Below are 11,744 nucleotides of genomic sequence, written 5' to 3' on the forward strand. Positions count from 1 at the left end.
TGGAGAGTAGCACACGAGGCGTAGGGCTGACCACGCATTGGCACGTGTGAAGCATGCACCCGCAAGTAAGATCTACTCGTAGGCCCGTGTGGCACACGCTTTGGTGCGTGATGGTTAGATGGAGAAACGGCTGACGGCAAAGCGAAGCTGAGGAGCCTGGATTGCGGTGGACTAGTGCGAGTGATGGAGAGGCTTGCCGAAGTGAACTTATCTGATTTGTGAAAAATCAAGTCTAAGAACTTCAAGAAATTGGTGGATCCATGGCTGAGAATGGTAAGAGGTGCTTGAAACCGGTCCATCTGTGGTGGAGGAAGAGCCAACGATGATGTTGAAACGAGAGAATATGGCCTCCGAAGAGACAGTTGAAGCCTCAAGAGAGGCAAGAAAAGAAGGGAGGAAGGGAAGAGAAGGAAAAGCACTCCCGCCTCCTCAAAAACCAAAGGAGTCTGGGAAGCTTTCAGGAGAGAAAAGAGAGAAAGAGAGCTTCAGGCTTTCGGTTTGTCACTCCACGCTGGTGATTTAGTTTTCTTAAAAATAGTTTCCATTTTAGGATAAACCATTAAATGAGTAATGTAAAAAAATAAAAAATAAAATAAAAAGAAGAAATAGAAGAAGAAGAAGAAGATCACCCATTTCTAACTCGACATGTGAAATATTTTATTGAAATTGAATGTAAACTGTGGAGTTAGGGTTCAAACTTAATAACTCTGGTTCTAAAATTATATTAAATAATCACTTATTCCAAAAATTTAAACTGATAAAAATTAGTAAATTTAATAATTTATTCAATACTTTCACATCCAACGTGAGTTTGGCCTTATCTTCATGCATGGCTTAATCCATCATCTTTTACATACAAGCCACGGGAGATAAATTAAGTTCGAAATTAAACTTAAATTTGGACTGTTTCAAGTGCAATCTTCCCTTTCTGAAAGCAGTCATAGTTGATAGCTCCATAATTGTGAACATTTCGATATAATCTTGGTCTCTTCTCATCTATCAAGCTCTCCACCGGCCCAATCTCTCTCTCCGGTTGCGGCTCATTGAACATAGCTACTGACATTCTCATTCTTTCTGTGTTTGTCACAACCCTGTGCATAGGACTCTTGAATATCCCGTTGCTCATTATCTGCACCAATTCAAACAAACGGGTTACAAAATTTGCTTACAAATTCAAGGCTTTTCCCTAGCTATCTAGTTAATTAGGGTGATCCAAGCGGCCAACCCTAGTCAGTTAGGGTGGCGGTGCCCATGCGACCACACCTATGATGTTGTAGTAGACGTGCATCCGCCCCTATCCTGTTGTGATGGCCGTACGATCGCCCTTGTTTTACTAAGAATATTGGATTTGAAATTCTATATATAAAACCTAACTGTCCGAATAGGTTTTAAACTGCCTGACCACATATCCGGACATGCGGGTTTTCCTATATGCTCCTCAGATGGCTGTCTTAAATGTGACTATAAGATGTACCTGCATTTGGTCACCGAGATTTACGAGGAGAGCATGAGGAAGTATGGGAACTCTAACCCATCTGTCTTCAACGAACACTTGAAGACCTTCTACTTCTTCATCTTGCAAGAGAACTGTAACTCTTGACCTATCTGTGTGAGGCTTGACGCCAAGAACCAGATCAGGCCTACAGCAAGGTGGATAGAAGTTAAACCTGGCTTGCATCATTGCATTCTCTCCAAATTGCTTCGAGAAGCTTTCCTCTTCCAACTCCAATGACTTTGCCATGGCCTTATACAGAAGATCCACCATAGATTTAGTCTTCGTTGCATATTCATGCAACGTCTCTCTACGTATATGCAAGAAAAATTTGAAAACTTCATTAGAGCAAGAAAAGGCTATTGTTTTACGAGTCTTCAGATAAGTGATCATTTAAAATTTTGAAGAAATTATTGGAAAACTTCCCTTACTATCCCTGATGTTTCATCACTTTTGCAATCATACTCATAAACTTTAAAAAATATCAATTTAGTGTATCTATTTTTCAATTTCAACATTCCGTTAGAATTTTCCGTTAAATTGTAACGGAAGGGTGTCAAAAAATTCATAAAATATCCCCTCATTTGTTGTAAGGAAAAATAAAAAATAAAAAATTGTAATGATTTAGGTGTTGGGAAGGATTTAATGGAATTTGCAAAAATACTTATACCTGAATCTTTGAATATATATATATATATATAAACGGGTATTTTAAAAATTTTAATAGGATTTAACGGAAAATCTTAAAGGAGGCTAGGAGTGATATTGAAAAAATAAAAAATAAAAAAAATTGAAATATGGATACACTAAATTGATATTTTTTAAAGTTTATGGGTATGATTATAAAAATAATAAAAGATCAATAGCGGTAAGTGAAATTTTCTGCAAATTATAAGAATATTTAGTAGGTACCCAAAATCATTTGGATTTTTCGGCCAAAGATTAAGCCTTCTTTGATCTTCTGGAAAAACCCTTAGAGTTAGGCGATAGGACCAGTCAAGAACTTGCTTTTTTGACACTATTCTATCACTCCCATATCCTTCAGATTCATTAACTACTCGGGAGTACTTCTCCTTCTCTTCCACTGGAAGTGCGAAGAATTGTTTTGCAACTCCACGGACTTTGTCAAGAAATGAGCTTGAAATTCCATGACCTATTGCCTGAAACTTTAAACAATTCAGTAGGAAGAAAAAGAAGAAAAAAGAAAAGAGAGACAGAGAGAGATAAAGAAAGATCTATTTTTTAGGCACATGGGAAATAAATAAGCAAAAAAATGCTTCATTTCCTTTAAATTCCCAGCAGAATTTACGTCCTGATCGATCACTTTAGGAAATGATAAACTGTGCATATGTAATTTTATCAATCTGACATGCATAGAGGACTATGTAATCAGTTGATGGAACCTCTTGGGTAACTGATCTGATAAATGTTTTTGCAAAACTTAGTTTTGTAGAAGATGTCGGTGTTGAGTATATGCGTATGAGTGTAAAGAAATTGAGTTTTACATTGAAAATATGTCATAAGTGTAAGTGGTTAATATAACATAGTGTTAAATTTTAAAGTGTATTTTCTAGAATCCACAGTTATTGATTTTCTTCTTGTTTTGAGTGATGTAGTGAAGAACTTGTGTAATTTTAAATGTGGGGAAACTCACTTGCACATGATGGATAACACATGTTATTCAATCTTTCTTAGCCTTTCCATCCTACCACCTTCTATTTTGGTTATATAACCATCACTACTCTTATTCAACTTCATCTTTTAATATAACCTTTTACACATTCCCAAGGAATATTATTATCATTTAATATACAAATTCTTGTTCCTCCTTGATCACATAAAAAGTCATGCTTATCTTTTTAGATAAGTGTGAAAATACTCTAAAACCATTCCCTAACCCTTATATATACCCTAGGCATGCTTCCAAGTCTCTAATTCCATTATATTTTACCAAAACCTTCTTCTATCTTGTGCAAGTGTTGTCCAACCCAAGTTTCTTATTTTTTATTTATTTATTTTTTGTTTTTTTAAATTTTTTATTGCTGCATTATTTTATAAATAAGAAGTACATTCTTCATTTAGTTTTTATCTTTCTTCTACTTTTGGTTGTGAGTCCTTAGGCCAGTGTAACTTTGTTGCACTACTTGAGAATCGGTTGTTCCTAATATTTGGATATCGTATTTATCTACACATAGTTGGGCCAAAACTAGGGTTGGCAATTTTTGACACGACCCGCGAACCCGACACGAACACGACACGAAAAAATCGGGTTTGAGTTTTATATAATCGGGTTCGGGTCGAAATCGGGTCAACCCGATTCTGACCCGATTAGAATCGGGTTGACTCGCCAGACACGATTTTGACCCGGTTGTATTTTTATTTTTTATTTTTTTAAAAAAAAAAACTAACCCGAAACCGAAAGTTACGAAATGCCGGATGCCCATTCTGTTCTGTGAATCACAGTGATTTTGCAATTCTGGGAAGTGCGAACCCTAGCCCACTGCCCAGTAGCTCGCCCGCCCGCACTCCGCACTCCCGACCGCCAACCATCCAGCTTTTTCCTCCTTTCTCTGCACCAAACTTTTCCCTCCCCCCTCTCTTACCCATCAAGACTCGCCTGATTATATTGTCTTTGCTTAGCAAGAAGAAGTTCCTGATGAGCTCCCTTTCTCACAGTATACAGCAAAAAAAGAAGCGGTACTAGGAGAAGGTAACGGTGTCTGCTTGTTTTGCACATCTGAGAAAAGCTGTGTGTTTTGTTAGAAAGTCGAGTTTGGGATTTGGTTGCTGGGAATAGGAAATGGTAGTCTGGTTTCTGTGAAATGTGGTTGATTCGAGTAAAAATCAAGTTAAAAAAATTTTCTGAAATTTTTTAAAATTATATGATGCTTTAATGTATGTTAGAGTATATGTCCTGTGATATCTGTTTGGTTGCTTAGAAAATATGTGTGCGTTTGGTAGAAGGTGGATGTGGGATTTGGTCGTGTCGGGTAAACGGGTGACACGATTATTAGTCGTGTTTATCGGGTCGTGTTCGGGTTACTCGATTATTAATCGGGTCGTGCTCGGGTCGCGTGTCACAGCCTGTTTAATCATCGGGTCGGGTTCGTGTTAGACCTGTTTATGTAATCGGGTCGGCCGGGTTGACACGAACCCGACCCGTGAACTCGAATTGCCCACCCTAGCCAAAACCCATAAGCTTAAGCTTTTGGATTGAGTAGTTTTCTAACATGTTTTATTATTGTTTCATTGAAAGACTCCCCAAAGTATTAATCTAACTAACAAATGGTGTGCGGTACTGTGGAGTAGCGCATGTACGGAAAAGGGTCTCTGGAGTAGGGACAAAGGTGGAAGTTAGATTCACACGTGAAGAAGAGAATGCTAAGTATACACGTATGAGTGTAAAAAGATTGAGTGACATATTAGAAAGATGTCACAAGTGCAAGTAGTTAATAAAGCATAATTGAGTTAATATAGTTAATATACTATGTTCCAACATGATATATTATAGTCTCATTAAAAGATTCTCTAAGGTGTCAATCTCATTAACAGTCGACAAGCCACTTATTGAAATTACAGTCGGTCGTACTGTCGATAGGGTGAAGACCTGGAAACATGGCACTAGTAAGGTAGCCGAGGACACAACTTTGGTTGGACTCCCACTAATGAGAAATTTTTATTTCATTGTATACAGATATAAACTATTTCAATTATTCATAATAATGCAACAAGCTTACAACAAATAATAACAATTTAAAATTATCATTTAGGATGGATGATAGTACATAACATATTTATGTATATGGAAATGTTTTAATAATAAGACGAGTAATCACCCATATTTGACTTGGCTAAGGCACAACAATTTTGCTTGCTTTAAGAAGTACATGTAATTAGAAAAAAAAAAAAAAAAAAGCATGTGCTTCTCACATACAATGGACACATGTCAATATTAGAATTTGGTTTGTAAAAAATTTCTTACAAACAAGTTTATAGGAAATTTCCGTCCTTTTAAAATACATTCATACCGGTGCAACGGGTTCTTTAGTGTGCCACCTCTAGCATACAACAATCCAATCATATACATTGTAGGCTTCAAGGTTCTACACTATATCATAAACCAAAAACTCCACCAAGGAATCACCCTTCTTCCAGTGCAAACCCAATCTGACATGTGGCATTACTAGCTCGATCGATTGAGATTCTCGCTCAGTCAATCGAGACCGTGGAGAAAATTTAGACTATAGGGTTTTTGGCTAGATTTCCACTCTCCTTCATCCGATCACCTACAAGCATTACCGTGCTTGTCCACATAACTTAAAGACGTAAATTTATTTTGTTTTTTTCTTTTTTTTTTGCAAAATTTCAAAGTCAATAATTTTCTTAAACTATTTTCCTGGATGTTACAATATGGGCCTTGGTCAGGCTTTCCTCGACCTAGATGTCACATGCAAGCAGTCACGTTGCTTAATCTCGGGTGTGGCCATAGGGGCCTGGGTAGGTTTACCATGAGCAACACATTTAGTCCTTAAGGCATGTCACTTTGAAATGTTGTGTTCACTCGCTCGAGTGCCGGTCTAAATAGGGATTCGCAACTAAAATAAATTGAGTTTGGCAAATGGAGGCTTTACATCGTGCTGCCTTTTGGGTTTTCCTCGGCGATGGAGTTGGCTCGAGGTTGTTTGATTAGCTCTATCTAGCATTTCTTTGGTCATACCTCCTCTCCCCTCCTCTCTCTCTCTCTCTCTCTCTCTCTCTCTCTCTCTCTCTCTCCCCCCCCCCCCAAGCACCGAGCTTGCATCTAAGCTCTCAGTTTGGGGTGAGCAACTTTTGCGTCCACGTGTCAAGTTCGTGACTTGGTCTTGGTGTGAAGTACACTTTCGTACTTGGAATATCAATCCCGCACCCATAGGCAACTAGGTCCTACTCCTCTGAGGTCTTCAAGGTGGTTGGGATGTCTAGCATCCCAACCGTGTCAAGTGCCTTCTAAAATTTGGGGTGCCTGTCTTGACTAGGTCTTATATCTTTGGGATCTTTGGGGTGGTTGGGATGTTAAGCATCCTGACCGCTTTGTGCGCCATCTCGAACTTGGGGTTCCTATATGTGTTGGTTCTTATCGCTTTGTGGGAGCTAGCCCAGGCTAGGTCTTATCCCTTTTAGGTCTTTAGGGTGGTTGCGACGTATAACATCCCAAACTGCGTTGACTAACCCCCGACAAGTCTCTCATCTCATCTTATTTTTCCTTTCCAGGCATTCGTGGTCTAAGTCTAGTTGTGCGATCAACTGCATCATTAGTTCTCAATCATATATCCCTCAATTACATGTTCATCATTTTATAGTATACATGGGTGTAGTATTCAAAAAGCTCAAAAGACAATATAAGACTCGTATATTTCTCAAGTTTTATATGCATAAAAGTTTAGCTCTTAAAATTTCTCAAAATTTGTTACATTCTTCTTTGTATCCAAAATTTGTTATAAATGTTAAGGGAATTAAAAAAAAAAATTAATCCCAAGCTTCTCAAAATTACACCCACTATTGAGTAAAATTTAAAGGACAAGATATGCCCACAAAATTTCTTGATTTTTAACCTCACAATTTTGTTTAAAGGCCACTTTAATTTTGTCAAATAAATAAGATTTATATAAAAACACTATAATGTGTTGGGTTCACCCTATCGTACTAGAGGAATTTCAAAAAATATACACGTTTAGCGAATTAAGATTTTTTTTTTTTTTTTAAAAAAAAAAAAAAAAATTACTATAAGATAGATGGTACTTACAATTTTTTGTGAAGTACAACAACATATGCTTAACATTTCCTTTTAGCATATTATGAATTCCATGTTTTTTCAAGCATTATCTGCTTACGAAAATGAATCATAGTTCAATTTCATGCACTTATCAAATGAGATATGATATATTGCCACCTCATGATACAATTATTAACTTTTTAATTTTTTTAATTAAACAAAAAATCACAAAATCATGTAAATGGGTTGGGGTCTGGTTTTGTGTTTTTTATTTTTTAAAAAAAATAAAAAAAAAAGTCAATAGTTATTTCAATAATTATGTCTTTGGGTGACAAAATATCATTTCTTCTTGTCAAATACATGACTTGAATTTCACAACATAAGACTTCAAATTTGATGCACATTACACAATTAAAATTCTCCAAATAAATACATTCAACCCTTATAATAATGTATGAGAATATCTAAATTATTTTTCCAAGAAATTTCAACAACCTTAATAATTTTGAGATTATACAATCTATGTGAGTTTTACTTTATTAAATTTATGAAACCAACTCACATCGGATATCAAATCATATAATATATCTCATTAATGAAGATGAAAACAAAATTAAATTTTCATTAACCTTACCATTACTACCCCAAATTACAATTTACACAATTTACACATTTTCCTTATAAATAGTAATTGTTATCACAAATACCAATTCACATTGTTATTTTACCATTCTAAAAAAAAAAAAAAAAAAATTACGTCAATCGTAGAGGAGTGCTAGCAACACATATTTTAAGTGTTCACTATCTAATGTGGCAAAAAAAAAAAAAAAAAATTCATTAGATGAACTAACAAATGAAAGTATATGTATCATTCTGTTAATGTATTATTTACTCTCATAATTCTCATACGTTATATACTTATTATGTATTTCTCATGCATTATTACCGTCATAATTCTCATATGTTATATATTGATTATGTAACTCTTATAATTCTCATAGGTTACATTTTGATTATATAATTATTGTATTCATTGTTTCATTCAACTATAAATATGTCATTTTATTATACATCTTCTATCAAGGAATAAGAGCAATAATGTAGTCTTTTGAGCTTTTTTCTGTAAACGTAGTTCATAGACCGAGCCACGTAAAATCTCTTGTGTCTCTATTTTATTTTATTTTCGCTTTTATTTTTATTTCATTATTGTTTTCTTTCACATTCAACGGTGAGTTTTACTGTTACGTCAGAAGTGAGCACTTAAGAGCATTTCCTTTTTTATTTTTATTTTTGTTTTTTTGAGAAAGCTGAAACATTATGATATTTTTGGTGTACAATGTACCATAAGGTAAAATTTTCATGCGATAATATTTAAGCACATGTTAATGAGATTAATATGGTCTTAAACTAAGATCTAGCTATCACTAAAGTGCTCTCAAAGGGTAGTTCAATTGGTTGGAGACCACGTCTCATAAAGCGGAAGTCATTAATTTGAACCTCCCATCTCCCTCTTGTGTAGACATGTTAAAAAAAAAAAAAAAAAAAAAAAAAGAAGAAGAAGAAGAAGAAGCTATCACTAAAGTAAGAGGCCAAAAATATTCCTTTTTTTTTTTTTGAAAGAAAAAATATATATTTTTTAAATTGGGCAGCTAAATAATATTCTGCTTGCAATATTTAGCATACCACATATGGAAACTGGGTCTGGGTATATCATGTAGTTTGTCTCATTGTTGGGAAAATCACATATTTCATTACTTTCATTTGTGAAATAATAAATTTTTAACCATGCACGGTAAAAGAACAAACTCATAATGTCCTAATTATCAGTCTCTCTTTTCTTGAAATAATAAATTCACTCAAGCAACACGTTTAAGCTTAACCTAAACCTTGAAAACATTTAGCTTAGGCAGAGTGTCGATAATAAATATATTGCAAGCTTCCTTAAAATTGTTGGTTAAGTTCTATGGTATATAAATAATAAAATAATTCAATTATTCAAAATAATGCATCATGCTCACAGGAAATAATAACACATAATATATTTATATATAGAGAGAACTTTTAGTAATAAGAATAGTGAGAGCACAAAAAATGATATAAATACATTTCTTATGTTCATCTCATTTTTTAATTTATCATTGAATTTATGAAACCTGCATGGTAGATTTAAAACTTGATTGTATATATGAAGATGTGTAAAAGATGTGTAGAGAATATATGTATATCATTTCCCATCACACATAGTGGCAGAGCCAGGATTTAATTAAGGTGAGTCAATAATTTTTATTTTTTGTTTTGATAAAAAAAAAAAAATCTAAAGTTAATCAAAAATAAATAAAAATATTAAAAATATGACTAACACAATAAATAAATAATTCAACAAAATTTAATTATTGCTTAAAATTTATAAATGTAACTTACAATTTATTTTGTCACAACTAGTGTTCATTTATTTAGTTGTCATCGACGAGTCTTCATACTTTGAAATCGCTGCATGATTTCTTCATTGCTAATAGTCTTAAATATATCATTCTCAATATACGTAACCAATCATTTATCCATTGATCTTCCATTCGACTACCCTAAGAAAAGTTAGTTAAGTTAAGTCTTAATTTTACTTTTTAAGAATAAATAAATAAATGCACTTGTCTGGCTTAAGCGTCTTCTTTTTTTTCTTTTTTTTTTTCTTTTTTTTTTTCTTTTCTTCTTTTTTATAAGAAAAAAAGGTTAATTTTTTTCTTTATAGACATGTCTTATTACTTTGGGAAGTGTTTGGTGCACACCATTTGGACATCAAGATCAACATCATGGTTTAGCTTTTAGCACGTAGTTAGAGGGCCACGCTGTTGGACTGGGCATAATTGGATTGTGTTTATATCAAGCTTGATCCCTGTCAAGCTGAGACTATTCCTTATTGATCTATCGTCCCTAGCTTCCTTACTGATTACCAGGGGCAGACGTATTCAAGGGCAGGGCCCTCCAAGCCCCAGATTTTTCTCTATATATATAATTTTACCCCTAATTTTTTTATTTTTTATTTTCAATTTAACCCTCCAATTTATCAATGCCCGGTCCGTCACTGCAGTGATCACATATACTTGGCTCCATAGGTTCTATCAAATCCTTAGATGTGTCCTCCTTTATTAATTAAAAGACAAGTCTGATTACTTTTAAGTTTAAGAAGTGTCCTCCTTTCAAATTTAATAAAAGACAAGTCTCATTACTTTAGTCATAGACGTGTCCTCCAAACCAACGTTTTGTTAGAAATAAAATGGTGAGTTTTTATCCCAAAAAAAAAAAAAAAAAAAAAAAAATTATTATTATTATTGTTATTATTTTAAATAAGGAGAATCATTAGATAAGTCATGAGTTTTATATTTATTTTATTATTTTGTTGTGGAGACTTGAACTAGGGACTCCAATCTTGGACAGTCCACCCCAGTCCAGCCCAACATGAAGGAGAGTAGTTTTTTTTTTTTTTTTTTTTTTTTTTTTTTTTTTTTTTGACATGACATGAAGGAGAGTTAAATCGATCTCAAAAGAAAAAGAATAATTAGTGCGTTATTAAACATTTTTTGTAACAACCGACCACTTGATGAAACGAAAAAATTACTTTAATATATAACAAAAAATTTATGAAACGAACAAATTACTTTATTATAAATTGTTATTAAAATGCACACCGACAAGAACTTTTGTCCGTGCTATTTTAATCATAACAAAAGATTTAATAAAACAAATAAACAGGAACTTTAGCATAAGTAAAAAATCAAAAGTTTTTAAGCCAAGCAGCAATAATTAATGATCCTAGTAAGCTTTCTACCGTTAAAGTATGTTAGGAGTTCAAGAATCTAAATTACAATTGAAGATTGTGACCTAACTACAATTGAAAATTATTATCTAATTAATTAACGCAGCTACAATTAAAGTCTATCAGATAATTAGAGTTGAAGATTATTACTTAATTATAGTTAAAGTATATTTTTATAATCTGATTAATTCTCCTATAAATAGGAGTATGCTATATTAATGTAATCATTACTTAAAAAATAAGAGTAAAATGTAACCATTTAAACTTTGTCTTGTAGGCATAAATCATAGACCAAACCACGTATTTCTTTGTATCTTACTTTTGTATTCGGCATTATATTATAATCTTTCACCGTGTAAAACTTTTCCCTGAAAGATTTAAAGATGGGTACGTACGTAGAAATGATAAGAAATTAACCTGGAAGCATCCTGCTGACGAGCTTAGAGCTGATCTCAGTTTCTGGAGCTCCTTCTCTACTTGTTTAGGATCGTGTGATGAAGAAGGGAGGAATAAGCTGATGTTGATTATCGGAATTGAACCCAACGGTGGAGAAGACTCTATGGAGCCAAAATTGCCATCTTTGACGGTGTACTCTTGCGGAGGTTCGTTGCCATTGATGGACATTTCTTGCACGCTCTTGGAGAGATGATGATCAGTACCTGCAGCCTCCTTCGCACTAGGGTCTGCCA

General features: G+C 33.9%; 1 protein-coding gene across 1 annotated transcript; it reads right to left on the reverse strand.

The window, feature by feature from the left end:
* Nucleotides 1-748: 748 nt before the first annotated feature.
* Nucleotides 749-11,744, reverse strand: LOC133857385 (codeine O-demethylase-like). The gene is made up of 4 exons (XM_062292642.1): nt 11,473-11,744; nt 2,405-2,652; nt 1,475-1,802; nt 749-1,129 (listed from the first exon to the last, which is right to left on the reverse strand). Exons 1-4 carry the CDS (start codon nt 11,677-11,679, stop codon nt 893-895), a joined length of 1,020 nt encoding a protein of 339 aa, XP_062148626.1. The 5' UTR covers nt 11,680-11,744; the 3' UTR covers nt 749-892.

The sequence above is a fragment of the Alnus glutinosa genome, chromosome 14, assembly GCF_958979055.1.
Source record: "Alnus glutinosa chromosome 14, dhAlnGlut1.1, whole genome shotgun sequence".
Taxonomy (NCBI): Eukaryota; Viridiplantae; Streptophyta; class Magnoliopsida; order Fagales; family Betulaceae; genus Alnus; species Alnus glutinosa.

Bases quoted from the DNA above. Each gene is read 5' to 3' on its own strand.
- LOC133857385 (XM_062292642.1), bottom strand. From the start codon at position 11,679: ATGTCCATCAATGGCAACGAACCTCCGCAAGAGTACACCGTCAAAGAT. The intron at 2,653-11,472 runs GTTAATTTCTTA...TTAAAGTTTCAG, and splicing joins CGTCAGCAGGATGCTTCCAG to GCAATAGGTCATGGAATTTC. The intron at 1,803-2,404 runs GTACCTACTAAA...GCATATACGTAG, and splicing joins AAAAATCCAAATGATTTTGG to AGAGACGTTGCATGAATATG.